Source organism: Phalacrocorax aristotelis, chromosome 1 (genome assembly GCF_949628215.1).
Source record: "Phalacrocorax aristotelis chromosome 1, bGulAri2.1, whole genome shotgun sequence".
Taxonomy (NCBI): Eukaryota; Metazoa; Chordata; class Aves; order Suliformes; family Phalacrocoracidae; genus Phalacrocorax; species Phalacrocorax aristotelis.
In genome coordinates, this window is record NC_134276.1 from 187,199,354 (window position 1) to 187,226,388 (window position 27,035).

At 40.6% G+C, this 27,035-nt stretch overlaps 2 protein-coding genes across 8 annotated transcripts; one reads left to right on the forward strand and one right to left on the reverse strand.

The window, feature by feature from the left end:
- Nucleotides 1-4,576: 4,576 nt before the first annotated feature.
- THAP5 (THAP domain containing 5) lies at nucleotides 4,577-14,144 on the reverse strand. Of its 5 annotated transcripts, none has more exons than XM_075081048.1 (4): nucleotides 13,898-14,121; nucleotides 13,396-13,460; nucleotides 9,189-9,378; nucleotides 4,577-5,784 (listed from the first exon to the last, which is right to left on the reverse strand). In XM_075081048.1, exons 3-4 carry the CDS (start codon nucleotides 9,330-9,332, stop codon nucleotides 4,816-4,818), a joined length of 1,113 nt encoding a protein of 370 aa, XP_074937149.1. In that variant the 5' UTR covers nucleotides 9,333-9,378; nucleotides 13,396-13,460; nucleotides 13,898-14,121; the 3' UTR covers nucleotides 4,577-4,815. The 5 variants fall into 5 exon arrangements, with proteins under 5 accessions (XP_074937149.1, XP_074937150.1, XP_074937146.1 ...); XM_075081049.1 differs by having other exon boundaries at nucleotides 13,077-13,460; XM_075081045.1 differs by lacking the exon at nucleotides 13,396-13,460 and having other exon boundaries at nucleotides 13,898-14,144.
- A 63-nt stretch (nucleotides 14,145-14,207) lies between these two features.
- Nucleotides 14,208-23,719, forward strand: DNAJB9 (DnaJ heat shock protein family (Hsp40) member B9). Of its 3 annotated transcripts, none has more exons than XM_075081052.1 (3): nucleotides 14,208-14,348; nucleotides 18,002-18,229; nucleotides 19,961-23,719. In XM_075081052.1, exons 2-3 carry the CDS (start codon nucleotides 18,013-18,015, stop codon nucleotides 20,389-20,391), a joined length of 648 nt encoding a protein of 215 aa, XP_074937153.1. In that variant the 5' UTR covers nucleotides 14,208-14,348; nucleotides 18,002-18,012; the 3' UTR covers nucleotides 20,392-23,719. The 3 variants fall into 3 exon arrangements, with proteins under 3 accessions (XP_074937153.1, XP_074937154.1, XP_074937152.1); XM_075081053.1 differs by having other exon boundaries at nucleotides 14,218-14,336; XM_075081051.1 differs by lacking the exon at nucleotides 14,208-14,348 and adding an exon at nucleotides 14,752-14,880.
- Nucleotides 23,720-27,035: the final 3,316 nt, after the last annotated feature.

Below are 27,035 nucleotides of genomic sequence, written 5' to 3' on the forward strand. Positions count from 1 at the left end.
GCTTGGGCAAAACAGAAGAGGACAGAGAAAATGAACACAGATGGCATTTGGAGTGAGCCCACACCTGCCGCTCATTTTTCTAATGTAGGAACCAAGACTCAGAGTAGGAGAGAGTTTAAGTGGAAAGGAAAACTAATTGCAACTTTACTGCAGTAGAGTAAAAAGATATCAAAGACCTCAAATTAGAGATCTAGACAGACTTCTAATGAATGCTTGTGAAGCATGTAAGAGTGCAGTCAATATTCGTACCACTGATGCAAGAAAGTACAGAAGTCCCAGATGAATCCAGGACAAATAAAAACCCCCTGTAGCTGGCACTGCATTCAGAATGAGCTGAATAAAACTTCACACTCCACCTTGTAAAGATGGAAAACCACGGGAAATGGGCACCAGTTTATTCCAGATACAACTACACTGCTTGTAGATAAGTTTAACAAAATTGGTGGAATTTAAATGAAGATCTAGGAGAAAGCCAAATGCCAAATTCCTACAGTAGCCAGTGGACAGCGGAAAAGAAATACAGCATAGCAGTTCAAGACATGAATTAAGAAAACAGTCCACAGCTGTTAAATCTGTAAAGAGTTGAAGTAATTAATTACATCAGTGGAAACAGGCAGCCAGAAGTTTAAAAAAAATGTTGATGCAAATGCAAAATTATTGAAAAGATAAATAAGAACGTTTCACTTTGGTCAAGGTAAGCCTGATACAGTACAGAAGGAACGGTGTACTGCTTCGACGCTGGGCTGCAACTGCACAAAAGCGGTTTCCACGGTATCTCAAGGAATAATATACCACCTTTTAGAGTCCATACATTTTAGTGAAATAAAACTATGTGCAAAGGCTGTATGGCTTTATGATTAAGATACACTGAAAACAACATGAACATGTTGCATCTAATTCAGTGGGGTGTAGCAATTTCCAATACGGCATGTTTCCTTCCTCATAATAATTAGCCTGAGTAATTCAGTGTCAGCATATCATCGAAGCGAAGGACCTAGCCATATTTTCCTGTAAGCAACAATAGCCAGCTACACTACTAAGTATTTTAAAATAAATACAGAAGTTCTCTGTCCAAAATAATTTATTGGAATTAATTTGCAACAGTCACCTACAAAACACAGCATGGATTCTGGTCTACCTTCAAACTGCTTTGTGAAGTTTAAACCTCTTCATCGCTGCAAGACTGGTCCTGAGAAATCCTACACACAAAATCATCTTTTTTTTAGGCAATATCTGGCTTTTTTTTTAAGTTGGTGATGTGGCCACTGCAGAAATCATGAACCTGGGTGGGATGGAAACACTATGATCTGACAAACTGACACACCGAAAGCAATTACAGGTCAAATTTAGAATTAAGGAAAACTGGTAAACTTAAACCTAAAGCTTTAAAGCTCTACTTGAAAAATACCAGGCTAACAGGCTGTTGTATTGTTTAGCATCTATTGTTAAACATGTTTGCTTAACAGCTGTACTATCTTAGTGAGAGAGCAGGTGTTACTTTAGCCAACAGTTTCGTAATAGGCCCAGGTAAGAAGTGCTAATTGTAGGCCTTAATAATGACCTATTCGGCACAAAAAGCTTTATGTAAAGAAGAAAGGCAGAGGGCCTGTTATGTCCACCCTAGGAACACTGGACCAAATCACTCTAAAGCAGGGAAATTTGTAGACTTGGTGACAGGCTTGTAGAGTTACTGAGTTTCCCTGCTATAGTCCCAAGAAACTCCATAAAAAAAGGAAAACTGGGCATTTGGCGTTTTCCCAGGTTTAAAGACATCTATGCTACAAATAGCATTCTCAATTTTAATATTGGGAACTGTTAGTAAAGGCAAAAATATATCAGAAATGTAAATACCATTTTAAAAAAAGAAAACATCTTCTTCGGGAATAGAGGTTTGTTGAGACAACAGCTTAGAGTGTTGTAACTGTTTTGCCGTGTCTGAGCTCTCATTGCCATTCAAGACCTACAGTGGACTTTTTAACTGGGTGGCACGTCTTAAAATACAGCTTTAGCAAGGAATTGCCACTCTACTCTGCTCTGGTGAGACCCCACCTGGAGTGCTGCATCCAGCTCTGGAGCCCTCAGCACAGGAAGGACATGGACCTGTTGGGGTGGGTCCAGAGGAGGGCCACAAAAATGATCTGAGGGCCAGAGCACCTCTCCTGTGAGGACAGGCTGAGAGAGATGGGGTTGTTCAGCCTGGAGAAGAGAAGGCTGCGGGGAGGCCTTATTGCTGCCTTTTAGTACTTAAAGGTGGACTATAAGGAAGGATGGGGACAATCTCTTTAGCAAGGCCTGTTGTGACAGGACAAAGGGTAATAGTTTTAAACTAAAGGAGTGTAGACTGAGACCGGATATAAGGAAAAAATTTTTTACAATCAGGGTGGTGAAGTGGTGGAACAGGTTGCCCAGAGACGTGGTAGATACCCCATCCCTAGGAACATTCAAGGTCAGGTTGGACAGGGCTCTGAGCAACCTGATCTAGTCGATGATGTCCCTGCTTACTGCAGTGGGGTTGGACTAGATGACCTCTAAAGGTCCCTTCCAACCCAAACCATTCTATGGTTCTATGATTCGTAGTGACATTCACAAAATTTCTAAAATTGCCAAATCACTTAGCAATTTCATATAGCATTTTGTAAATCACTTTGAAAGATCTCTTTATACATAAAAAAAAGTGCAGTTCAGAGAGGCCACCTGGGCAACGTTCACAAGATTGGACCCTGTATAGCAGCAACATGTCTAAAGGATACATGACACCCTTTGTGATTTCAGGTCACACAAGGCAGAACAGGCGTGTTCTTTTCTTTCAGGGACAGCACTCTTTAATAAGAGCAGAAAAAAAAAGAGAATGTCACATAGTCCCAGTAAATAATTCATTGTATTGTAACTTATATTTGTCTTCTTTAGGATTTTTCCCAAGCATATCCTGTGCTTAGAGCCTGGAAGAAGCCAACAAGTTGAAGGACAAAACGAGCCTATTACAGTGGTTACTGATAAACTAACCTCTTACACCACTGTGCTTCAGCAGACCAACTTCTAGGCAGCTACTCTAAGTCTCAAAAATTGTCTGAAATTTTACTAGTTTGCAACTTATCTAGTTGGAAGCCAGCTTTGTAATTAGCGTTGCCTGATCCTCAATTCCTTATAAAAAGATTACCAGAACAGTTTAAAATGTGTCTGATATTGAATACAGGGAACAGACCACAAAGGAACCCATTTGCTGAAGCCCTAGACTGAACTGGTGGTGGTGACACACTTCTGAATAAAGGAAAACACACCCAAGTCCTACAAGTCACAGAATCCCAGTTTGGAAGGGACCTCAGGGATCATCTAGCCCAACCTTTCTGGGAAGAGCACAGTCTAGACAAGACGGCCCAGCACCCTATCCAGACGACTCTTGAAAGCATCCAACGTGGCCAAGTCAACCACTTCCCTGGGGAGATTATTCCAATGGGTGACAGTCCTCATTGTGAAAAATTTTCCTCTCGTGTCCAGTCGGAATCTCCCCAAGAGCAACTTGTGTCCATTCCCCCTTGTCCTCTCCATGGGACTCTGTGTAAAAAGGGAGTCTCCATCTTCTTTGTAGCTGCCCCTTAAGTACTGGTACATAGTGATGAGATCCCCTCTGAGCCTCCTTTTCTCAAGGCTGAACAATCCTATAGACTAGACTAGAATGGTTCAGTTGGAAGGGACCTGTGATGATCACCTGGTCCAACGACAATGTACAGTTGGGAATACATGAGCTAGTGCTAGTTCTCTATGCTAGATTGTACACTGAACTCTAGATCTAAGGGGTGGCATGCAGACAGAATAAGCAGAAAGTATTTAAGCAAATTAATTTCCCTCAGAATGGATTCTCAGTATCTTTCTACTGTAGTACTACCCTGTGCACTAGAAACAGTTAACAAAAATTAATACAGGGGAATGGATTTTTAGTCTTGTAATTCCATTTCTTAAAGAGTAAGATATAGCAAAATCATGACCTGGATTCTGGTACTTTCACTAGCAATTTGCTCTGCAAAGGATTGTTTTCTTCAGTGTATTTTTAAGGGTATGCGCATTACCCAGCTACAGATTTTAAGAGGATAATGCTGAGCAGCTAACACTCCCTGAAGAGTTGGAGCTTTCCCTTTTACTGACCAGCAAAAATATCACTATTTAAGATGGTTCTTTTCATTTGAGCCAAATCATCCAAAAAAGGAGATGGAACTCTTCACTGTAAGAATATTCTTAAAGAATTTTTGTTTCTAGAACTATATGAAAGGAAACACCTTTTATTGCAGAAACAATTTTAATAAGGTCAAAGTGTACAAAAATCTATCAGAACAAATGTTAGATGAATAGAAGGTTAAAGAGTAATTGTGGCCTCACTGGAGAATGTGTATTACATACCTCATTTGAGAGAGAATCAGGATGCCTTTTATTTTTTTCTTTTTTAAACAACAATTTCCTAATTGTCCATCCTACATGCTTATTCTGTCCATTCAACTGCTGCCCCAAATGCAGGAATTGCATGTTTCAGAGGAGCCTGCAGCTGGACAGGCTTAACTTACATTTATTGATTCAATTCATATACTCTTAGCAAAACTTTAACAGGTTTTATTTTTTTTTAAAGCTTACTTGCAAGTCATGTTTTATAGGCAATTTTGTACCACCTAGCTTTGGTAGTGGTTGATGTAACATTTTAAAGAATATTTGCTATTCATACAATTTGCAGTAAGTGTTTAAAATACCATGATGGAAACAAAAATTTATTTGTCCAAAAGGACAGTCAAAGAGGCTAAAAAGACATTTTAGAACAATCATGGAAAGCCTTTACTGTATCATAGTCACTTCAAGTGTTGTAAAGCAGTTTTCTACAATCTTCAACTTCTCTTCAGAAAGCAGGTTTTCTTGCTTCAATTGTCCTATAAGAGCTTCCAAGGACCTGAGTCTCTTCAAAGTTTTTATCTCCTGCATTTCAAGTAGAGTTATCTTAGAGTTGAGCTTGGAAATTTTTTGCCAAAGGTGATCTCTGTCTATGTCTTGTTTGCAGTATGAATGCTCAGTTTGTAATACTTCACTTCCACCATATGCATTCATATACACAGATTTAACTGTTTCTGTCTCCCCTGTGTCAAGAAACTCTTGCTTAATAGGCAGGAAAGAACTATTTACTATTTCAGGCTTTTCTGGACTCTCAGCTGGCACAATAATAGCAATGACAGATTCTTCACTTCCACTTAACTGTTCAATGGTTTGTGTGACTGTACTCAGGAAAATTGCATTTTCACTTGTTGGCTGCACTTCAACAGAGCAGCCTACAACATCAGAGTTAGGACTTTCAATTGCATAGTCAGTAATTGAACATAAAGCATTTTTCAGTTTCAGAGGGGAATTCAAGTAGTCAGGGTCTGTAAATTGCAAGACTGTAGCTGTACAAGCTACTGGATCCTCTTCGGAAGTATGAACGCTGGTAGCTTCCATACTCTGGACTGCTGCTGCCATTAAAACAGGATTAGGTTGATGTATATGCTGCTTAGAGGAATTATCAAGAACAACACTGTCTGCCTGAAAGTCGTCTCCATTTTGAAGTTGCAGTTTTTGAATTTGTAAAGATTGACTCAATGCAGTTGAGCAAACTACTTCTACTTTTTCATCTATGTTTTCTGCAATTACAGGATTTTTCTTTGGCGTACAAGGTTCAAGTGATACAGATGCTTTCTCTGACACTACATCTGTATTTGTTTCTTCTGCGTCTTCTCTCTTTAACTCTCGTGGGCTGTTCTGAGAAGAATCTTTTTCCTGGAGGAAAAAGAAACAAGAACAGAAACACCTTGTAACTAGGAAATCACTTGAGCATAAAAAAAAAACTGGGCATATCTCATTCTATAGCATGGTATAGCCTAAGAAGTAATTTAGGTGAGCACTGTTTAAAAATTATACCAGAGACCTAAAAATTCATGTAAGCATCTTCCATACCTTTCCCTCAGGTCCTAAATGTTAAATACTATTTTAAAGCTCTAAAGCCAGTAACAGGTGTTGGGTTTTTTTTCCTTTTTCAAACTCTAGGGAACTTTACTGATTTACACGAGTCATCATAATTTTAAAAGCACTTGAAGAGAAGTTGCTACACAAATCTGCCTGAAAAAGACTGGCTAGCATCTCCTACTACCACCTAAAACACTATATTAAATATATTTATATTAAATATACACAGTACAAGATTTTTGCATTAAAGCTGAAACAACCTTGTTTTAGAAAGAGCAAAATTTTAGTCATGGGGTCTACCCCAAAGAGAATTAAACAACAACAACATAAAAAGGTTATGAACACAGGCTTGCAGAATAGTGAAACTTATTCGTGCAGAATCACATAGGCTGATTTCTAAATGAGCAATTCAGTTCTGACAACTTCGCAATTCATAAAAACGGACAACCTTTTTATGGATAGGAATCTTAGCAGAACGATACAGTTTTAACAGGACTTTAAACAGAAGTTGTTACTGAAAGAGGGACAATTTGAAGCTTCTCCTTTTTTAGCCACCTTTTTTTCCTCTCCACATAAACTACATCACCACTTGATTAAAGATCAGTATCCAAACAAGCTTTTAGTATGTCAGTCAGTGAAACAAAAATATAGTAATAGTGAGTGCCTTATTTTTTTCTGGTAGGCTTGATTATGAAGAGACCAAGCTGCAGAACTTGGACTCATGTTAGGCCTGTAGACTAAAAAAGAAAACCAAAAATGCCCAGAACCAACAAACAAACAAACAGAACAAGAAGTAACTTTAACTTTGCTAACTAAATATAGGCCAGGCAAAATAAAAAAAAGAACCTGTGAGAGGGGAAGAAAAGGCCAGGCTGAAAAAAAAAAGATTACGATGGAAAAGATAATTTCAAAGTGTATGTTCATAGAAGTATTTATGTAGTCTGAAGCATCATGAATACACTAAACTTTGTAATTCTATTTTGTATAAAACTTCAGTCTTAAGAGGACTGAAAAATGTGTACAAAATGAGAATTCATTTGGTTACCTTTATCTTTTCAAAGGTGATACTTAACATCACATCAATCTTTGGGATTTTGCAAGAACTAAGTATTTCCCTTCCTCCATTCTACCAGCAGCCGAAAAAGACCTTCTCAGATTAAATCTTTTAACTAGACAAATCTCTTACAAAATAAATTATGGAAATGTCCCCCAAATCCTTGCCTATCAAAACTTCCATTAAGGCTGACAGAAATGCACCAAAACACCTCTCAGGATAGAGCTGCTTGAAGGAAGACGTTTACTTGCATTGAAAAGCTTCCTCGTCCATCAGTCCCTGCCCTCATACTCTTATGACAATCTTCAAAATAAAAATCCTTGCAAACTACTGTAGAATGGTTACTGATATTGAGCTGCAGGCACCTAACACTGCTCTTGAGACACAAACATTCTTTATTTTGAAGAAGAAATAATATGAAATGTTTCCTGAAGAATCATTAAGCGTTTCTGGGAAGCTACCCTTCACTTGCTCCGTAATGCATAAAGCAAGGTGGTGGTGACCAATATGCAAATATTGCAGCTCTTCACTCTCAGTTTTCCAAACCAAGGGTTTACAGAGAAGTGCTGGAAGGCAGGTTGGCAGCTTCTTGTTCCTCTACATTAACTCAGGAACACACTAACAAGGGATTCTCCCCCAGAATAAGGAAAGCTCCTTTCCATGTCCTTGTGAATATTCAGTCTGCGTGGAAAACTTGGGTTTAGGGCAACTACAGAACCAGTGGCCAAGTCAATGGATATTGTTGATTTGCTGAGGTGGTCACCGACAGGATACATCTTGATGTTTAGAAAAGTCCAGTCAGAAGTGTGAGAATGGAAGAAATGCCAGAAAGACAAGTAAGACCCCAAGAAAGCAAGTTCAAAGTATCAGATATGAAGAACTAGCATCTCTTTTCTTTTGATACCAGGGAAGTGATAGATACATTGAAAGAAAGCAAAGATTATTATTTTCCAAACTGGATAAATCTATCTGGGATTTCCCAGACATATATTGCTCAGGCAAAAATAATTTGAAGAAGCCATTGGTATGTTCTTGGCAACATCACTGCATGAAGAGTTTGTTACCTTCATAACTCTACTGTTCATCTTTGTAGGTATACCATGACCGGTCTATGGTCACTCGCAAAATGAGAGAATGAAGAGGTGGGGAAAAGCTGACTTTTCTTTAGGGGAATCACATAGTTTATCTCTAATTGCACGGAAGCACAGGGCAACAAAGTCCAGTTCCAAAGCTAGGGCTCCCGGTTACAATAACAGCACAGGGAAGTGAGGGATATATTGAAGTGGGGGATGCGAGGGTTAAAAGAAAAGATATTTAGTGCTAAGTTAATAATGCCGTAAATTACAAGGTTTTCTATTTTTATGTTTGAGAGATCTATCAAGATTGCTTTTTACTCTACAGAGTCAAGAGCAGTCTTAACCACACTTGCAGCTATCCAAGAAGACAGAGAACTTCAAGACTAAACATAAATTGGTTTGTAAAATTAATTAGCCAGTTTCAGCAATTTAGCCTTAATTCTAGTCCTTCCATTTCTCCCACCTCCAACATGATGATCCAGAGGAAGATAGTTACGTGCCAGAAGAGAGTCAGCATAGCTTTGATCAAGATCAGCTGCCTGTGTAGCACAGTGTTTTTATGTAACCAACAGTACAACTCTGAAAGACAAGGTGGAATAGTCTTTGTGGCTTATCTTTTAGCAGCCTACACTCCTGAGTTCTTCGGTGCTAGAGAGGTTAGGGACAGGAATGAGAATTGTGTAATCTGAAACTATACATTCCAAAGCCAGTATCTATGTGCAGTTAACAAAAGGCCTTAAAAGAACATTAAAATATTAATAAAGACTATTTCCACAGGAAAAAAAACATTGAAAATCGTAATATTCTTATAAGAACTTATTTTCCCATGGAAAATTTCCTATAGCAAATGCTTCTGTAATTTCCAGTTTAAAAAGATACTGACCCTCCAGTCAAAGTATAAGATGTTATTCTTCCTTTACACTATGGAATTACACACTTGTTTTTGGCAGTCCTGTTGACAAAATATTTTGATGGACAGGAATTCTATTTTTTAAAATAAAATATTAATGTATTACAGATAATTAGAACATATGTATTACATAAATAGTCAATTAGCTTTGTACAATAAAAAGACAGGAATACATTACCTCATCACCTGGAGAAGAGAAAATTGTTGGTACAGCAGTATGCTTCAAGTATCGTATACCCCATCGCACATCCAGGGAATCAGGGGTAAAATGATCACTGCATAGAAGCTGGTGCTTACTTGGAGTCCATGCATCTCGTTTCATATTCCGCAGCCATTTCTCAAGTCTCTCTTTATCATGAAGTGGAAATCTTTTTTAAAGCAGTAGGAAAAAATAAACAAAAACACAAACAAAAATTGTTTTTCTTTCTTCTTTTCAAATAAAGAATATATAATTGTTCCTTACAAGGTAGTCTTTCCTTACCAAAATATTAAAATAATACTTTCTAGAATATTTTAAATATGAAATGCTAATCAGGATGTCACTTACATGTTAATCCAATAATTATCCAAATTATTCCTAGTTGGATATTGCTCCAGAGTTCAGCAGCAGAGTTTCTGTTGATTTCTGCTGGCCAAGGGTTTCAGAACCCATGCCCAATATGTTTTAAAAGGCTTTATCCTGCAACACTTGCTCAGAAAGTAGTTCTGCTGAAGTCAGACAAAATACTCTGACTTAATTTAAAATAAGTTAGGTCAGGTCCTCATTTTAGAAATAGTATTTCTGGAACTTTTTTGTCTTACTAGACACAATCAGTACCAAAACCTTTTTGTACCTATTTCTTGTTTAACAGAATACCTCTTAATATATGTCATACTTTGGATTATTTGATAACTTGGAAATGTATTTCCAGTGCAGGATTCAAATTCTATTCAAAAAGTAAATACACACAAATGCAGAGCACGTCTATATTTTGTGTTTCAGCAATCAGCAACTAAGCTTTCCTACAGTGTTGAGAGTCCACATAATATTACATAATCCATAATTAAAGTTTCAACCATCTAACCTACTTGAAAAGGAGAACAAAGAGCATACATGTTCACAGAAAAAAATTAAATCAATTTTGAAAATATATGCAAATGGTCAGACAAAATACATGGGAAAGAGAACTAAATTAAAAGAAACTGGGTGTAGATATGGAATTTACTTAATGAATCACAATTAAAGGGAAATTAAAGGTTCATCATGATGCATGTACAGTCAAGGAGTTATGGCAATGGCAACATGAACATTCAGACCACTCTTGGCTCTCAACTCTTACCAGTCAGATATCAGGGTATTTGAAATGTGCCCTCAGATTTATCTGGTGCATATCAAGTTTCTTTCAACTCTAGCATATAACCACATATGATACAAAACCATAACTTGAATTCTGAGCACTGTTAAATGACTACTGTTAAGAAACCAATATTACTTGGCATCATGAGCAATAACTAAAAAAAAAAAACCCCGAACCTCTGCTTTTGGGTATATGAAACTGTAAGAGATAGATTCATGTGGTTATTAAACCTGACCTGATCATAACTGTAGGATGTAAAAACTATTAGCTGTTTGCAGTATGACGGACAACACAAACATCCAGATGTGAGCAAGTGCCTACAGACTCTTTACAAGACCCATTTTGTTTTACTCCCTAAATAGGAATGGAGCATTCCTAACTCCATTTCTCTCCCCTTAGCTCTTTTTTCCTTTTAATTAACAAGAAGTTCTTCTGGTAATGGATCTGTTAAAGGACCTTCAACACACCAGAAAAATTTGGTTCAGCAGTGAGGTATTGCCACACAACAGAAGCTGGGGTGAGAGCCTGGAGTGCCCAGTGTCACCTGAATGCTACCAAAGACACCAGTCAGTTGGGCTACTTCTTGGCCAGCCAGCCCTAGATGCCACCCTCAAACCCCTGAAGGTGCAGATTTTGCCCAAAAGCCATATATGGCAATGACTGGCTTACACAGGCCCACAGTGTTCCAGAACTGCAAACTTAGCTGATTTTGAGAGGAAGATACCTGAGATTCACAGGGTAAACGTGCACATCTTCACCCCTTCCCCAACCTTTTGAATTTGCTGGCATTTACATTTTGAAGTTACCAACGAAACAGAGCAAGCTTTTGATGCATCTGGCTCTGAGTGTCCACATGGGTGCAAGGAATAACGCTAGCAAGAACACAGTAACCTCTCAAGGACAGGTTAGAGGTTCAGCCTTTTCAAATCCTGACTACTTAGACTGCATGCACCGACAGCAGTATTACATGTATTATACAGCATGCCCCCCCATGAGTAACAGAGCTTAGCCTGGGATGTTACTACATAGCTCCAAAGAAGGCACTCAGTAAGAGCATGGTTTCTTTCAACTGAAGGTTATGTCACAAATTGCACCCTCTTGCTGTAGTTTAGCCCCAGTCAGCAACCAGGCACCACACAGCCGCTCATTCACCCTCTCCCCCTCAGTGGGATGGGGGAGAGAATCTGAAGAGCAAAAGTAAGAAAATTCGTGGCTTGAGATAAGAGCATTTTAATAATGGAAATGTAATAATAATAAAAATAATAATAAATGCAAATGAAAAGAAAAACAGGAGAGACAGAAACAGATTCTAGGAAAAACAAACAATGCAACCACTTACTACCCACCAACCAATGTCCCTGAGCAGTGATCCCTGCTTTTCCCCGGCCAACTCCCCACAGTTAATATACTGAGCATGATGTCACATGGTATGGAATATCCCTTTCGCCCGTTTGGATCAGCTGTCCTGGCTGTGCCCCCACCCCTCCCAGCTTTTTGTGCCCGTGGCAGAGCATGGGACTTGACTAGCGTAAGCACTACTTAGCAACAACTAAAACATCACTGTGTTATCAACATTATTAGTATCCTAAATCCAAACCACATCACTATACCAGGTACTAGAAAGAAAATGAACTCTATCCCAGCTGAAACCAGGACACCTCTCCAAGAAGGAATTAAGAACATTTGCTTCCACTGCCATTACCCTTGCAACACAGCACTCACTGCCTTCCCCACAGTCAGCCTGCTTCAGACAGGAAACAAAATAACCTATAGTGAAAGACCATGTCTGGTAGAGAAATTTGTTATTTTATCTTAAGGGCAACTTGGCCAAAACATGCTCCTGCTCTCAGTACCCCCTTACTCATCATTAGAATCTGTTCTCTGGTGTAAATGAGACACAGAAAAAGGAAAATGGAAAGAGGAAGTGAACAGAATTCATTCAGGAGCTGCCACTGCTGCCCAAGTCAGAGGGTGAAGAAATAAAACAAAGAAGGGCAGTTAGGCCGGCTGAGATTAGGTCACAGTTAAAAAGTTCAGAAACTTCAAAACCACAGAGCAGCAGAGGACTTCTCTGGGGTGGTAAGAGGCAAGGGAATAAAACTTGCAATTCACATCAGTAGCAGTTGCTAATGTAGTGCAAGAGATCTCTATAAATCAAACCTCAGCACCTTTTCTACAGGACCACGGCACTCGCCATGCAGCACAATTCAATGGTCAGATAAAACAGCTATGGTTTTGCAATCATCTTTATACTTATGCCATACATATTTATATTCAAATGTATCAGCACTCAAACTTGTTTTGATCATTCATGTGGTACTCAAATTCTCTAAAGCAAAATAAATAATTTATTTCCCCTCATTTTCATGATTGTTTTATGATGAATCACATATTAAGATACATGCTGGGAAAAACAGCTTTCCTTCAATCTAAACTAAAATCCCTTTCCAAGCAGTCTTCCTGTGGGTCTTCCTATGTAGCCTTCCTGATATTGGAATAATGACTACTCAGCAACTGAAACAAACTGCCAACTTAGTTTGAGGAATACATTTTACCGAAACAAATGTTGAGGCTAGTTGTGACATTTATTCTTCAATTTTTTCTTACATGCTACAATATTCCTTTTGTTGACAAACACTTGTCATACTTTTATTTAACAGAAATACATTAATATTCAGTTACTTGCACTGTGCTCTTCTCAAGGTTGAGAAACACTGTTTGTAACTCACCACTCTGGGAATCAGCAGCCACGTAGCCGGAGCAGTGCAGAGGTTACTGCGGGCGTGGCGTGGCCACTAATCAATCAGGTGGCCGGTGGCACTATATAGTCACCATAAACTGTTCTTTTGGCAACAAAACCAGTTAGCTTCCAGCTAGCTCAGCTGCCTCCAAACAAAGCAGCAATACCTCTGTTCGCACCATAGGCAAGAAAATAATTCTAGGGGCAATATTTGATTTTAAAGAGTCAGTCTATATTTACTTTCCTGCTCTGTTAGGCCTTTCGCTTGGCTTGTAAGCTGTCAGACAGGGGATACTCAGCTCCCTCACCATTAAGCCAATGCCTCCAATACTGCTTGCCTTGCTGCAACACCCCTTCCACAAAGGCAGCCACGCTGGAAATAAAAAGGAGTAACCAGTGCTACTTAATTCTTAACAGCTGAATAGCCTCATGTTTGTAAGCTCAAATTTTATATTTTAGGAGAATCCCATCGGTTTTCACTCCACGAATCCCCTGCACCCCCCTCAGGAACCCTCGGGCGCTGCTGTACCCCTCCCCCCAAGCAAGCGCCGTCCGTCTGCGCGGGGGGTTGTTAAAGACTCCGCCTGCCGACCCTCTTCCCCCACACCTCTCCCCGAGAGGTGAGGCGCTATTCCCTTCCACCCACAAGGCACCGGGCAGGGCTCAAAGGCACCACCAACCCCTACAGCCAGCTTCTCGGCCATCTGTCCCCCGCCCCGGCTCCTGAGGGACCGCGGCGGGCCTCGCCACCCCGAGGGCCAGCCCCCGACCCGGCCCGACCCGGCCCTACCCCCAGCCCCGGCCACTCACGGGTAGAAGCTCAGCTTGCGCCGGTCCCTGGCGCTCTGCCCCCCTCGGTTCTTGCAGCAGGACGCGGCGCAGTACCGCGGCATGGCGGAGACGAGCGGACCGGGCTCGGGCCGGAACCATCCGCGCGGCGGCAGCGGGGGCGCGGGGGGCGGGAGTCACAGGGACAACGGCGGCGGCGGCGCCCACCGCTTCCTCCTCCCCCTGCTACCACCACCTCTCGTCTCGGGGCGAAGCCCCGCCCAGCGGCAGCGATTAGCGCCTGGGCTGTCCGCGTGCCCTGCGTCACGTGGGTCTGGGCGGCCAATGGGGCAGCGCTTCGTGTAGTAACGGCGGCCGGGGTGGAGGCCTGCGCGAGCGCTGGCGGCGGTTGGGCGGGAGAGGGGCGCGGGGCGCTGAGGGGCAGCGGCCTCTGTGCTGGCGGCGGCGGGCAAGGGCTGAGGTGAGGGTTGAGGTGAGTGGCGGCTGTGAAGGGCCCGGGGAAGGCGGAGGGGTGCGGAGGTAGCTGGGGGGAAGGCGGGTGCGGAGGGGCCGGGGATCGTTAAAGGGCGCTGGGGAGAGAGGCTGGAGGGGGGCGGCCTACCGGGACTCCGTCTGGTGGATTTACCTGCCCTTCGGGCCCCTCTGGGCTCTCACTCCTCTCTAGGCCCATCTGCTGTGGTCTTCACCAAACCCAGCCGTCGCTTAGTGTCGCCGGTACCGTCTGCCGAGCTCTGGTTCGGCCTTGTTTTGTGATACGGCTCTAGTGAGATTCATTAGGGGTCTGGCTAGGGAGGGTGATGTCAGGGGAGGCTCAGTCTCGTTTCACGGTTCTCCAGAGCGAGATTCAGGAGGCTTCACCTGGATTTGCTTCCCAGTCAGTGTAGGAGAGGCCAAGAACAGTACAAGCCCCGGAGTTTGACAGGCTTTCCTGCAGCTGTTCGCAGACTGGGAGGCTTGCTTACTCATCGGGTTAATCGTCACATGAGAACCGATGGAAAACTTTGGTAATTTTCTTACTACTAATAAATCGTTTGCAAAAATAATTATAACATTAGGATTCCACTGGATAGTGCGTCACAACTAATGTAATCAGAGCAGTAGTGATGCTGTGGGCTTTCTGAGTATGTGACATTTGGTGAATATAAGCATTTACCGAGGATCTTTCTTAATTTGTTTCAAAGAGGGATGGAATAGGACGTTTGCGTTGCAAGATGGAAGTAGCTCCTTATTTTCTATGTATGACACGTTTTACTCCAGGTATATCACCCTTGAACATCACTTCATCATGCAGTTATTGATGAAAGTTGATAAACTAATAGAGAACCAATTGAGTGTTATCACCTCTATAATACTTTTGATAAACATTAGAAAGTATACTTACAGCGAGCTTAATAGTAGTTGAGATCTGTAACTACTTATCCAACAGAATTAAATAGTTAATCTGCATTAATAAAATCTTTGACTTTATTGCTAGATGTACCCAATAAAATGTAGTTCTTCATAATTGTTAGGACAGCCTGTTTTGTGGTGTGAGCTTAATGTCAGGAAATATACAGAACTTAATGAATTCTGGGATGCGTTGTAAGTAACTACTGTACATAGTCTGGAAAGTGAAACTTAACCTGTCCCTTTTTCATTGAGAAACTGAGGGAGAAGAGACATAAGCAGAATAAGTGTTTAAAAGATCCTTTTATTTTGAAAGGGATTGTAAAAATAGTTAGGGGTGGCAGCGTGGAGGTTGGGCATTTAACATTGTAGCTGACACTAGCAATGCCAAGATGCTGACAGCATATAAAATAGGTACTTTCTAAAAAATAAATTCAATAATTGATGGTAGTGTCTAAGCGTAAGACTTATTATGTCTTTGTGATAACCTTATAAGCTAAAAAAAAAGCTGCTTATATTTGAGCTATATTGGTATTTGTTTTTCATTTAGGTTTAATTTTATTCTTATGCATGAGTCTCATTGAGTTCTTCAAGGGCAGCATTAAATCTCTCTATTTTAAAAAGGAGTGAAAGTTAAGTGTTGGGGGTTTTTAAAATACCTTTTAGAAATCCAGATAAAACTAGGGGAAGTATACCACAGAGCTGCATTGCAGAAATCCTAATGTAAAACTGTAGAAAAAGGAAAACTTAGATATAATTCATTATCAAGAATAATAGAAGCTGGGATAGGCAGAGCAGAAAACTTTAAAGGAGTGACTTGATGTTCTCAGGCTGTGATGAGCTTGGGAGTTAAAAAAGAGGATTTGGCTCTTAATGAAGGACATAAACTGCTCTTTTTAGCTTTTTTTCAGTGTTTAATAATAGAAGCTGGGAGGTTAGCCCTAAGAGAATGCAGCAGGTGATTATACAAGCATGATGCAGGTGTGGGGAGATGAAGTAAAATAAAAAGTGTCTCAGATGTGAGGTGAGGATGTAAATCTGTATCTATAAAGCACAGACAGGAAGAGAACCCTGAAAGCATAGAAGGATGTACAAGTGTGTAGTTCTTAGTGCCCAAGTGGCGAAGTTTCAGGTTAGTGAAGTGGTGAGAGAAAATACATGAAAAGGCTTGTACTAAAAATTTGTCTGGTATCATGCACGGAGAATACTGAAAAGAACTGTCCGTTTGGTATCTAAGCACACTGATCAAAATACAGTTTGTTTCAACTGCTGCTCCTTAACACTTGATACCATGCAGGCTGCTAGCCAAACAAATGCTTAAGAGGGCACGGGTGTGTTAATCATGAGCTTTTTGCTCTTGCTTCACCATGTTCATCTTGGCCCTCCCGCTTACCTATTAGAAATGGTGGGCTTTTTCAGTTTTTGGTGCTTGGGTGTTAATTTTCTTTAGATGGTATGGACTTTCTATTAAAGGCTTAATTGTCTTACATACTTGATATTCAAATGTTTTGAACTTTAATGGTGCTCAGATTGTAAGGTTAGTTTATTTAACTTTCAGGAAAGTAATACCATTCATCTCTTTGAGTTGTACTTCTGCTACACTCAAATCTTTGTAGTCTGATGAGGGGGCAAGTTACTTCTGGCACGTCCCGGGCCTTGTACATCCTGCTGGTTAGGTGACAGCCAGCATTCTGTCCTTGAACGTTCACGTTTCTATAGTCTGTGTTTTAAATAAAATATGCACAGGCCTTGGAAAATCATTTGATCTCTCCTGGTAGGAAGAGCTTGCCCGGTCCTTCACAAAATCATAAAAGATCATGTGGCTATGTGGAACTAATTTTTCTTATGACTTACTTATGCCACAGCTTCTTCCCTGAGTTCTAGCATGTTTGTTTTAAAATGTAACTTTTTGACAAGTATGTTGCTGAAAAAAAGTTACAACTTCTAATTATTGTTGAAGCTGCTTGTCTTGTATAGAGGCCTTCTTTTTTAGTTCAGTTCAGACATTGAGAGTTTCCTACGTAAACCTTTACATGCAGTGGTATTTATCAGATTAATTATTTGATATCAAAGATACAGTAGTTGGTTTTATTTATAGTACAGTCTAATATGAAAGTAAGCTAAGCCCATTGTAAAGTAAAGGAAAATGTACCCTACTTGACTGAACTCTGTACTCTAAATGAACGTTTTGCTCTTTATCATGTTCTCCTTAGGTCAGTTAAATGACCTGCAGCTGAGCATGACAGTCTTGTCTTCCTGCACCTCACAGCTGGTCTCTAGGCCAGTTGTGTTTTCAGACTCTTATTGTGGCACAAGCTAATCAGTGAATTGGTCTTCCTGTATTAAGCATGTTTTTGAAACCTGTGTTCTAATTTAGAAGTGCTGTGTTTATGGTCCTAGAACTCAAGGATTAGTGTAAAGCTAGTTTGTTTATGCCAGCATGAACTATTTGATACAATGAAATGGATTGTATGTTTACTTCAACAGCTCTATGGGAGAATGCACAGTTAAGGATAGGCGTAAAACAAAGATGAACATGGAAGCATGCTTGTCGTGCACATGAAATGTGAATTTGCAGTATTTTCATGTTTGTTGATGTGAGTGAAATAAAGTGCTTGTGCGTCTGTCACTGAGTGACTCCTGAAACATACAGGTGTTCCTCTTTCAGCTTATGTTGTACCTTGAAGTTGTGGAGCCTGAAATAACTTGTTGTTCAATTAAATTTCTTTTTCTTTCTAGGAACCAGAGGAATGGCAACTACGCAATCTGTCTTCACATTTGCTCTCTGCATTTTAATGATAACTGAATTAATACTGGCTACAGAGAACTATTATGATATCTTAGGAGTTCCAAAAAATGCATCCGACCGCCAGATCAAGAAGGCCTTTCACAAGCTGGCTATGAAATACCACCCAGACAAAAATAAGAGTCCTGGTGCAGAAGCAAAATTTAGAGAAATTGCTGAAGGTAATATACACTCACTTTAGTCTTAATGATTCGATAAATGGCCTAAATATGTGAGCAAATGTGGTAACTTAAGTACACTCTGCTTTTACTGAAGAAGAGGTTAAAAGTTTTTTTTTTCTTAATTGTACTTCTGTGGCGTCAAATATCCGGTATCAATATCTGACTCGTTTCTGTGTCCTTGCACATAGACAGGCCTTCTACACAGTTTGTGCTTTCCTGCTTATTAGGCTTTTTGGCTTATACCTTTTGTCACAAAAAATACTTGGCAGTAGGACAGCTTTAGCCCTAGGAGGTTAATTCTTATCTTTTGATCTGTCTAGTAAGATTCAGCTCAGGATTACTAGGACTTCAGGGGAACATAACAGCAGCCTTCCAGTAACTATGGGGAGATTATCAAAAACGTGGTAAGGTGCTTCAGTGGTTCATGATGGGAGTAAAAGAGACAACAGGTACAAGAGATTCAGAGTGGTTATAAGGAAAAACTCTTTCACTGGGAGGAGAGGCAAGTCTTGGAGCAGGTTGCTTAGAGACATTGGCCAGTCTCCATCTTGGAGATTTTTCAGGAGTGAGCAGATGAAGCTCAGAGTAGCATAGTCTGATCTCATAACTGAACCTACTCTGAGAAGGACGCTAGACTAGAGACCTTCTGGGGTCACTTCCAACCTGAATTATCCTGTGATCCTACGAACACTCCATTCGTAGGTGTTTTGTGAAAAAACATAATGGTGGAAGCGAATAATCAAGAATAGAAAAAGGCCTGCTGAAAAATAAGCTGATACCACTTCTGCTCCCCATAGACTCTGTTATAACATCCATCCTCTTGTGTCGTTCCCCTAACTAAGCTAATGAGAGATCTCTGGATTTTACCTTCTTGACTGTAGAAAAGTTCTTCAATATAGTGAAAGGGGGGGACAGTCTTGTTAGCTACTGACTGCAGTTGTTAGTGCCTCTTACAGAAAGAATGGGGAACTCTTAAGTAAGTGTTGAAGGATATAGAATAGTTGCAAGCCTTTGACAGATAAGAAAATGGAAGCGTTTAAAATACTGAATGTTATCAGAATGGGTATATTATCTGGCAGAGTTTCTGCCTTGCAACACCAGTAGCTGTAGTTCTGGACCAAAGATTGGCTGGAAACCTAATTCCATTTCAGGTATATCCAATCACAAAATCTAGGATTATTGTTGGACTTCAGAGAAATTGAGAATTTGGACATAGGGGAGATTAATTCCCTTTATTTTATCGCCTTGATATTTATCTTGTTGCTTAGATTGTAGCTGCAGAGGAGCTGGAACTGGCTGGCAAGTAGTTTTGCAGACATTGCACTGTGTTTCTGTGATAGGAATGCAGCAGGTAGAGCTCCCAAATCATCCTCTCTCCCTCAGTCTTTCTGATGGCCGTGTGTCATTGCTATTTTCTTTCAAATAAAGACACTGATGTTTATTGCTAGTTAAATTGTTTATTGTGAATTTAAAATTTTGAAGATATAATCTATCCTCATAGTGTAGCTATATTTATTATTATAAATAAGTAACTTTATTTTGAAACAGCTTATTTTGTATTGGAGAAAGTTAAGCAAATGCTGAGCTTGATTGGGCTTGTGTGTCAAATGAAAGTCTTACTTGAAATTTGTTCTGTTGAGGGAGCGGGAGAAAGCTGTTCTTTGTATATTTTTTTTTTCTTTTTTAAATGGGAATGTAAATAAACTTTTAATTTTTTTTAAATGGAAATAGCATATGAAACATTATCAGATGAGAATAAACGACGAGAATATGATCAGTTTGTCCATCACGGAGGACAAGGAAATAATGGAAGCCCGTTCCATCAGTCATTTAATTTCAACTTTGACGATCTGTTCAAAGACTTTGACCTCTTTAGTCAAAACCCACGGTCAAAAAAGCACTTTGAAAATCACTTCCGAAGTCATCGGGAAGCTCACAATCGGCAAAGACGTTCTTTCCAAGAGTTCTCCTTTGGAGGTGGACTGTTTGATGATGTGTTTGAAAATATGGAAAAGATGTTTTCATTCAGTGACTTTGAAAACGCACACCGACATGCGGTGCGAACTGATACCAGGTTTCATGGATCCAGCAAGCACTGCAGGACTGTCACTCAGAGACGGGGAAACATGGTTACTACATACACAGACTGCTCCGGACAATAGTGTTTCCTTTCTTTTCATCTCTTTTCTTTTTCTTTCAACATCTTCATAATCTTTCTTGGTTTTGTGCTAACATGGAAAAAAATTCTTTAAACTGTTCGTTCTAAAAAACACTTAACTGCTATAAAGGAATTGTAGATGAAACTAATCTTCAGAATAGAAACAACATGCATTTGGAAAGTAGATGTCTCAGTAACTACTTAGAATGGGAGAGAAATAATCTCATATGACAGAAATCATATGTAACTTAGTAAACACTTTCCATAAGTTTGACCTTCAACACAAGATATATATTTTTAATTTCAGAAATGTAATATTTTTTCATATATGCCAATTCAGGACTGTTTGAGTTACTGGTGCATGGATTGCAGCAGAGGAGATACTTTAATTTTGAAGTGCTGCTTTTTTTATCCTGTTTTTCCAAGTTTTCACTTGCAGTTTTTACCTGATATGGACTTACTGTACAAATTAGATTATTTAGACAAAATAGCAGCAGAAATATGACTTACATGGGTCTTTGTTACGCTGTCCAGCATTGCAAATGTAGTAATAATAAAACACTTCTTAAAGTTGGAAAATAACAAGAGGGAATATGTTAAGATTGTGCTTCGCCTACGAGAGTGATGTAGGAATTACTTTTATATCCAAATAGCCTTTCATTGGCCTGAAAAGATTTAAGGATTTGAATACCCTTGTCTTATTTAAGGGATATTCACACAAGTAAGTTTGTGTGCGTACAAGGTGTTGTTTTTTTCTTCCAAAATACAAACATCTCTTTAGCAGGGTTTGGAAGAGCATACTGAAAACAGTCTTGTTTTATGCTTGTTGTGTTACCACATGTGCAATGTAGTTTCCGTAGCTCAGTTTATTAAACTTAAATACTCCTCTGTGCTCTTGTGAACTTAAACAAGATAAGCTTGCCTACAGATTCCTAGTGTTTCTGGAAGGGTCTAAATAAAAACTAGATAGGTTGTGTTTAGATTGACAGATCTATTACCTGGAAATGGGAATTTTTCAGCATTGTGATTTGAAAGGTAAATTCTTATCATAAACACACAGTAAACCAGAAAATTACAATTGTTGTATTCATCTGACGCCTTGTGGTGCTGGAATCTGATAACAAAGACGGTGCTAATGAGTATCAATTTCAGCACTATGGAAATATATAACTAGTCTAAACTGTTTAAAACTAACAAAAAAAACCCCCACAACCAACCAACTAAAAAAAACCACCCCACAACAAAACCCCTGAATATTTTAACTGATGTCAATTCAAAAGTTCTGCTTTATTTCTGAACTAATGATACAGGATTAATATTTTAAACTGGTTCCCCTTAATAAGATTGCTGTCCCTTTAGAATTGTGAGATAAGAATTTGCCTTTCAGATTGATTGCATGAGCAAAATGAGCGTTTTAAACAGCAGTGTTCTAAATAGGCTTTGAGTTCATAAAACTTCTCTCAGAAGAGATTTAACCCTTTGCTTCTTGGATGGATATTTAAAGCTGCCTATTTTCTAAGTAACTTTAACCTTCCCCTCAAGGGTGCGTATTATTGCTTGTTCAGTTTTCATTCACTAAATACTTGGAATGGGTTGTTGCTTTATATTAAGTGCTTTTCCTTTTCCATGTTCTTCTTTATTTATTAATAGACTAATACCTCATATATGGTCTTTATAAAAAGCCAGTAATTTGTGCAACATTATCGGAATGTGCAATATTCTTACAGTAGGAAAAGTGCTGAGTGAGTGTGTGTTATTACCACACTTCTCTGTAAGAGATTTTTAGTTTCTTCTGTATAATTAATATATGATTCAACCAAAAGTTGTAACTCATGTAGATTTCTGCAAATTTTTTTGTTTAATATACTCCATCAGTCCTGTGCATGAATCAAATTATCTGCCTGATTCATACCATATGGGCATCCAAGTGAACAAATTATAAACTTAAAGTTCTGAACTACTTTCGCAAATACCAAGTTTTTGGAGGGCATTTCTGTATGCGTTTGAGGAGAATTGTTTACGCTGATAAGATTTTGGAAGGATGTGGCCTTCAGTATTAAATACAAGAGAGAGTATTAGTGAATGTCCTTTAGGGATGATGGCTGCTGGAAGTTAGAGGTTGGTGGCAACTCTACAAGCAGGATGCAAAGGTAAAATGTTAATGCCTTTTTTACGCTAGTGCATATTTTCTTAATTTAAAAAAAAATTGGAGACAGCAGAATGAGTAGTTCCTAAGCATGGGAGAAGGAATATTGAATGTTCCTACTAGAACTAAACCATTGACTTCTCCAAAGGTAGATTTCTCCAGTTAAGAACTTGAGTCCATCCCTAATCCTGAATTAGAGGAGTAAAAGCTAAAATAATCACTGGAAATTGTAGGAAACACAGCCACCCCCAAAATTTAAGTCTATTTTAAGTGACTGTATGAGTTCAGCATCTTTCAGCATAAGCTTTTAGGTGAAAATCAAGGGTCCTTGGCTGCTTCTAGGTTAGCTTCCCCTCTTTGAGGATGCTCCAGACTTTATTAATACAAAGTGTACTTGTTTCCTTAACTCTTTGCAGTCAAAGTATGAAACTGGTAATATAGTGGTAGGGTTGCTAGTTTCCTAGCTGATAATACCTTAAAAAAACTTCTGCCTAGTCTATTTTTACCTGCTTCCATATTAGTTCTCTTAATTGTCGTAGGAAAACCAACAAATGCTTCCTATGGCTTCTCAAAGTGACCTTTCTGCTTATTCTGGTTGTTGATCCAAGGTAAAATCCAAAGGAGAGCTTGTCACTGGCATTGCAGAGCCTAGAGTACTGCTAGCTATGACTGTCTACGATGGGTGTGCTCTGAACAGACTTTAGCTGAAGAAATTCAGGCAAGCCTTTCTCAGCCAGCAGTCCTCTGTTCCATGGCTATCAGAACACAAGCTTGCAAAACATGTTGTGCTTCTCACTTATTCAGAGTTCTTGCATGTTCTTTTCCTATTTATAGTGCTTGCTTCATGGCAGGCTCTCCAGCGGAAGTCCTAATGTAACCTTATGACACCCCTGACTTCAGAATTCTCTGAAGTGCCATCTTTGATCTCCATATCTTGTGAGAAGATCCAGCAAAACCCTATTTTCTTTATTGTGTGAGGGTGAAAAATACAATTCTTAACAATTTATTGAAAGGCGTTTATGCATATGTAACTCCAGATGGTTAAGTTTCTGAAACTTTACAAAAAATAGTGGTTTTTTCTTGTTTGTTTTTTTTTCCCATTATACTTTTGAAACACAGTATCTAGTGGAGATGAAAGTACTGTAAACTTAATTAGGGTGCCATTACATTAAACATGTGAAAATTCTTTGTGTGTGAAGTCTTTTCTTTCTTTTTTTCTCCCCTGCCCCCCAAGTTCTTCAAGATGGCGGCAGAGGCTGGATTTAGGGTGGGTGTGTGGCACTTGTGTTTTATGGAACATTTGGACTACTACATTTTCCTTGAATGGGATGATGGGGTTGGCAGGGAGAAGGGAGTGGGTTTGAAAGAAATTGACTTAATTTTACCTGGTCTGTTTTTCTTAAACATGTTGATATTCATTTGGGTTTAGACCCTGTGCTTTCTGAGAGGCAGAACTCCTCTGCCTGCTGCCTGTGCTCTCCTCACCCGGCTGAGGTGCAGGAGAGCAGTATGACCAAACTTAATTGGCCTGGATTGCCACTGAAAAGCACAGGTTCTGAAGCCAAGGTTAGGATGCTGTCATCCTGATTTGAAAGTTGACTCCATGACAGTGCTCGCAAGTTCTTGTTTTCTGGGCCTAATCCTTACAAGGTGAAGGGTATAAAAATGTTGGGATTCCGTATGTCTCATCGGGCCACTTCTCATTAGAACAGTCTTCCCTGGAGCCCTAGCAAATCTGCCATATTAACCATGCAAAACTAATGAGGACTAAATGTGTTGGAGACAACGGAAGATCTGTGTTATATTTTTATTCTGAGGGGTGTGGGGTTTTTTAGTTATTTGTAAATTGAAAACTTCCATCAGGAGTGTCTGTTGGACATGAAACAAAAGCCTCGTGTAGGTACCCTGACTGTGCTGTGTTTGGGGCTCATTTCAGAATAAAATGCTGTCAGAGGATTGTTTGGCTCTGGTGGGTGATGTGGTTTAGCCTGACGGGTTTGCCCTCAGGGAGTCATTCATACAGCCGTACTGCTGACTTCTGTAGTGGGGGCATCTGGTTCTCCAGGGACTGGATGGAGACCAGCATTGTTGAGGCCACTTAGGAGTTGTGCGATCAATTGACTGTCAGTCACTCCTAGTGTAAGTTTGAATCAATTCTGTGTAAAGGCTGTAACTCATCCGTGATACCAGTTTGTTTAAAAGAACAAGCAAGCTGCTTTCAAGTGATGCACTTCAAAGCTTAGCCACAGTGGAAAACAGCATTTTATATGGGGCATGTTACCTATCAAAGCAGTGGCATTTGATTCAACAGCATTTAAAAACTACAGTAACACTGAAATGAATGATACTGCTTGTGTTGTTCCTACTGTGGTTGCAGTCGCACCGAAAGGTGCTGTGGAGGAGCTCAGGTCACTAGGGATGGCTGCAGTATTCTACCAAGACTTCAAGACACTAACTGGAGATTGTGGACTGTCTTTTCCAAGCAGTTCGGGAACAGTCCACCAAGCAATGAATCAACACAGAATCACAGAATGGTAGGGGTTGGAAGGGACCTCTGGAGATCATCTCGTCCAACCCCTCTGCTTAAGCAGGCACACCCAGAGCAGGGGGCACAGGGCAGCATCCAGGTGGGTTTTGAATGTTTCCAGGGAAGGAGACTCCACAGTCTCCCTGGGCAGCCTGTTCCACTGCTCTGGCACCCGCACAGGAAAGAAGTTTTTTCTCATATTGAGGTGGAACTTCCTGGGTTCCAACTTGTGCCCATTGCCCCTCGTCCTGTCATTGGACACTACTGAAAAGAGTCCAGTCCCATGCTCTTGAGATCCACCCTTCAGATATTTATAAGCATTTGATGAGATCCCTCCTCAGTCTTTTCGAGGCTGAACAAACCCAGGTATCTCAGCCATTCCTCGTAAAGGAGATGTTCCTGTTCCCCGATCATCTTGGTAGCTCTCTGCTGGATTTGCTCAAGCAGTTCCCTGTCTTTTCTTGAAGTGGGGAGCCCAGAACTGGATGCAGTACTCCAAATGTGGTCTCACTAGGGCAGAGTAGAGGGGGAGGATAACCTCTCTCGACCTGCTGGTCACACTCCTTTTAAACCACCCCAGGATACCATTGGCCTTCTTGGCCACAAGGGCACAGTGCTGGCTCATGGTCAGCTTGTTGTCCACCAACACTCCCAGGTCCTTCTCAACAGAGCTGCTTTCCAGTAGTTCAGCCCCCAGCCTGTACTGGTGCATGGAGTTGTTCCTCCCCAGGTGCAGGACCTTGCTCTTGCTCTTGCTCTTGTTGGATTTCATTAAGTTCCCCTCAGCCCAGCTCTCTAGCCTGTCCAGGTCGCGCTGGATGGCAGCACAGCCTTCTGGTGTATCAGCCACTCCTCCCGGCTTGGTATCATTAGGAAACACCTGGTATCAACATATACATATGCTTTTGGGGGGGGGAGGGCTGGGGGTTTCATTTATTTATTTATTTTTACTTGTGTTGCATGTCTGTTGGGAGTCTGAGTTGTGTGTTTCTCTAGGCTGGCAAGAACCCCATGCACTTCTCAAAGGTATCCCTGAGGAGAAAGAGGGAGGTGCTTGGCTCACCTTTGCTTGGCCTGACAGCTGCTCTCCAGCCATAGGCAGCTGGGAAGGGTGCTGACAGTAATCTTGATCAGTGGTGCTGGTGTCTGGCTGCTGTGGGGGTGCAAGCCTGACCTCAGAGCGGTCTGCTCCAGTGGAGGTGCATGGGGTGTTCGCCTTGCATGGGTCTGGTGCTTGGGCTTTGCCAATACTGTCCCAGGCTCTTCTGACTTGCAGATGCAGGTGAGACTAAGCTGAGGAATGTTTAGGAAAATGGATCATCTTCTTGTGTTTGGTGGGGTTATTTTTTTGGTGTTTTTCAGTGTTGTTTTTTTTTCTGTTTGTTTTTTTAACTGCCTGGACTACTATGACAAGGAAATCAGAGTGGAGAAAGGGGAATGAGGAAACCAGTAAACCAGTGCTTTATGAGTTACAGTAGAGAGGACCTCTGTCAACAGCTCATTTCATGAGCATGTTGTTTGTGGTACTGTAACATCCAAAGTCCTAAGCTGAAGAATTGCGGCTAGTGTACATCTGGAAGCCAGAAGCACAGTCAGAGACAGTTACAGGCTGGATGTGGAGGAACTGGAGGAAATGATGTTTGCAATGTCTGCTCTGGTGTTATGGTTCACCCAGCTCCTTATGCCTCGCAGCACCCCTCACTGCATGAGGATGGCAACCTCTACCGGGGACTTCTCTAGGAAGTAGTCAGGATGTAAATAAGTGTGTTTCAGTTGCTGGTCAGGACCTGGATGACGTATTCATGTGGCCCTCTGTTCGCCAGGTATGGCTGCCTGGCTAGGGAGGATGTGGTGGTGGTGGGCAATTGGCCTGGCCCCAAAGGAAGACCAGGAATTGTGGAAGGTCCAGGTGACATAAACACCAGAGGTGTAGCTTTTCTTCCAAAACATGAATCTTTTGCAATGCAAAATGGAA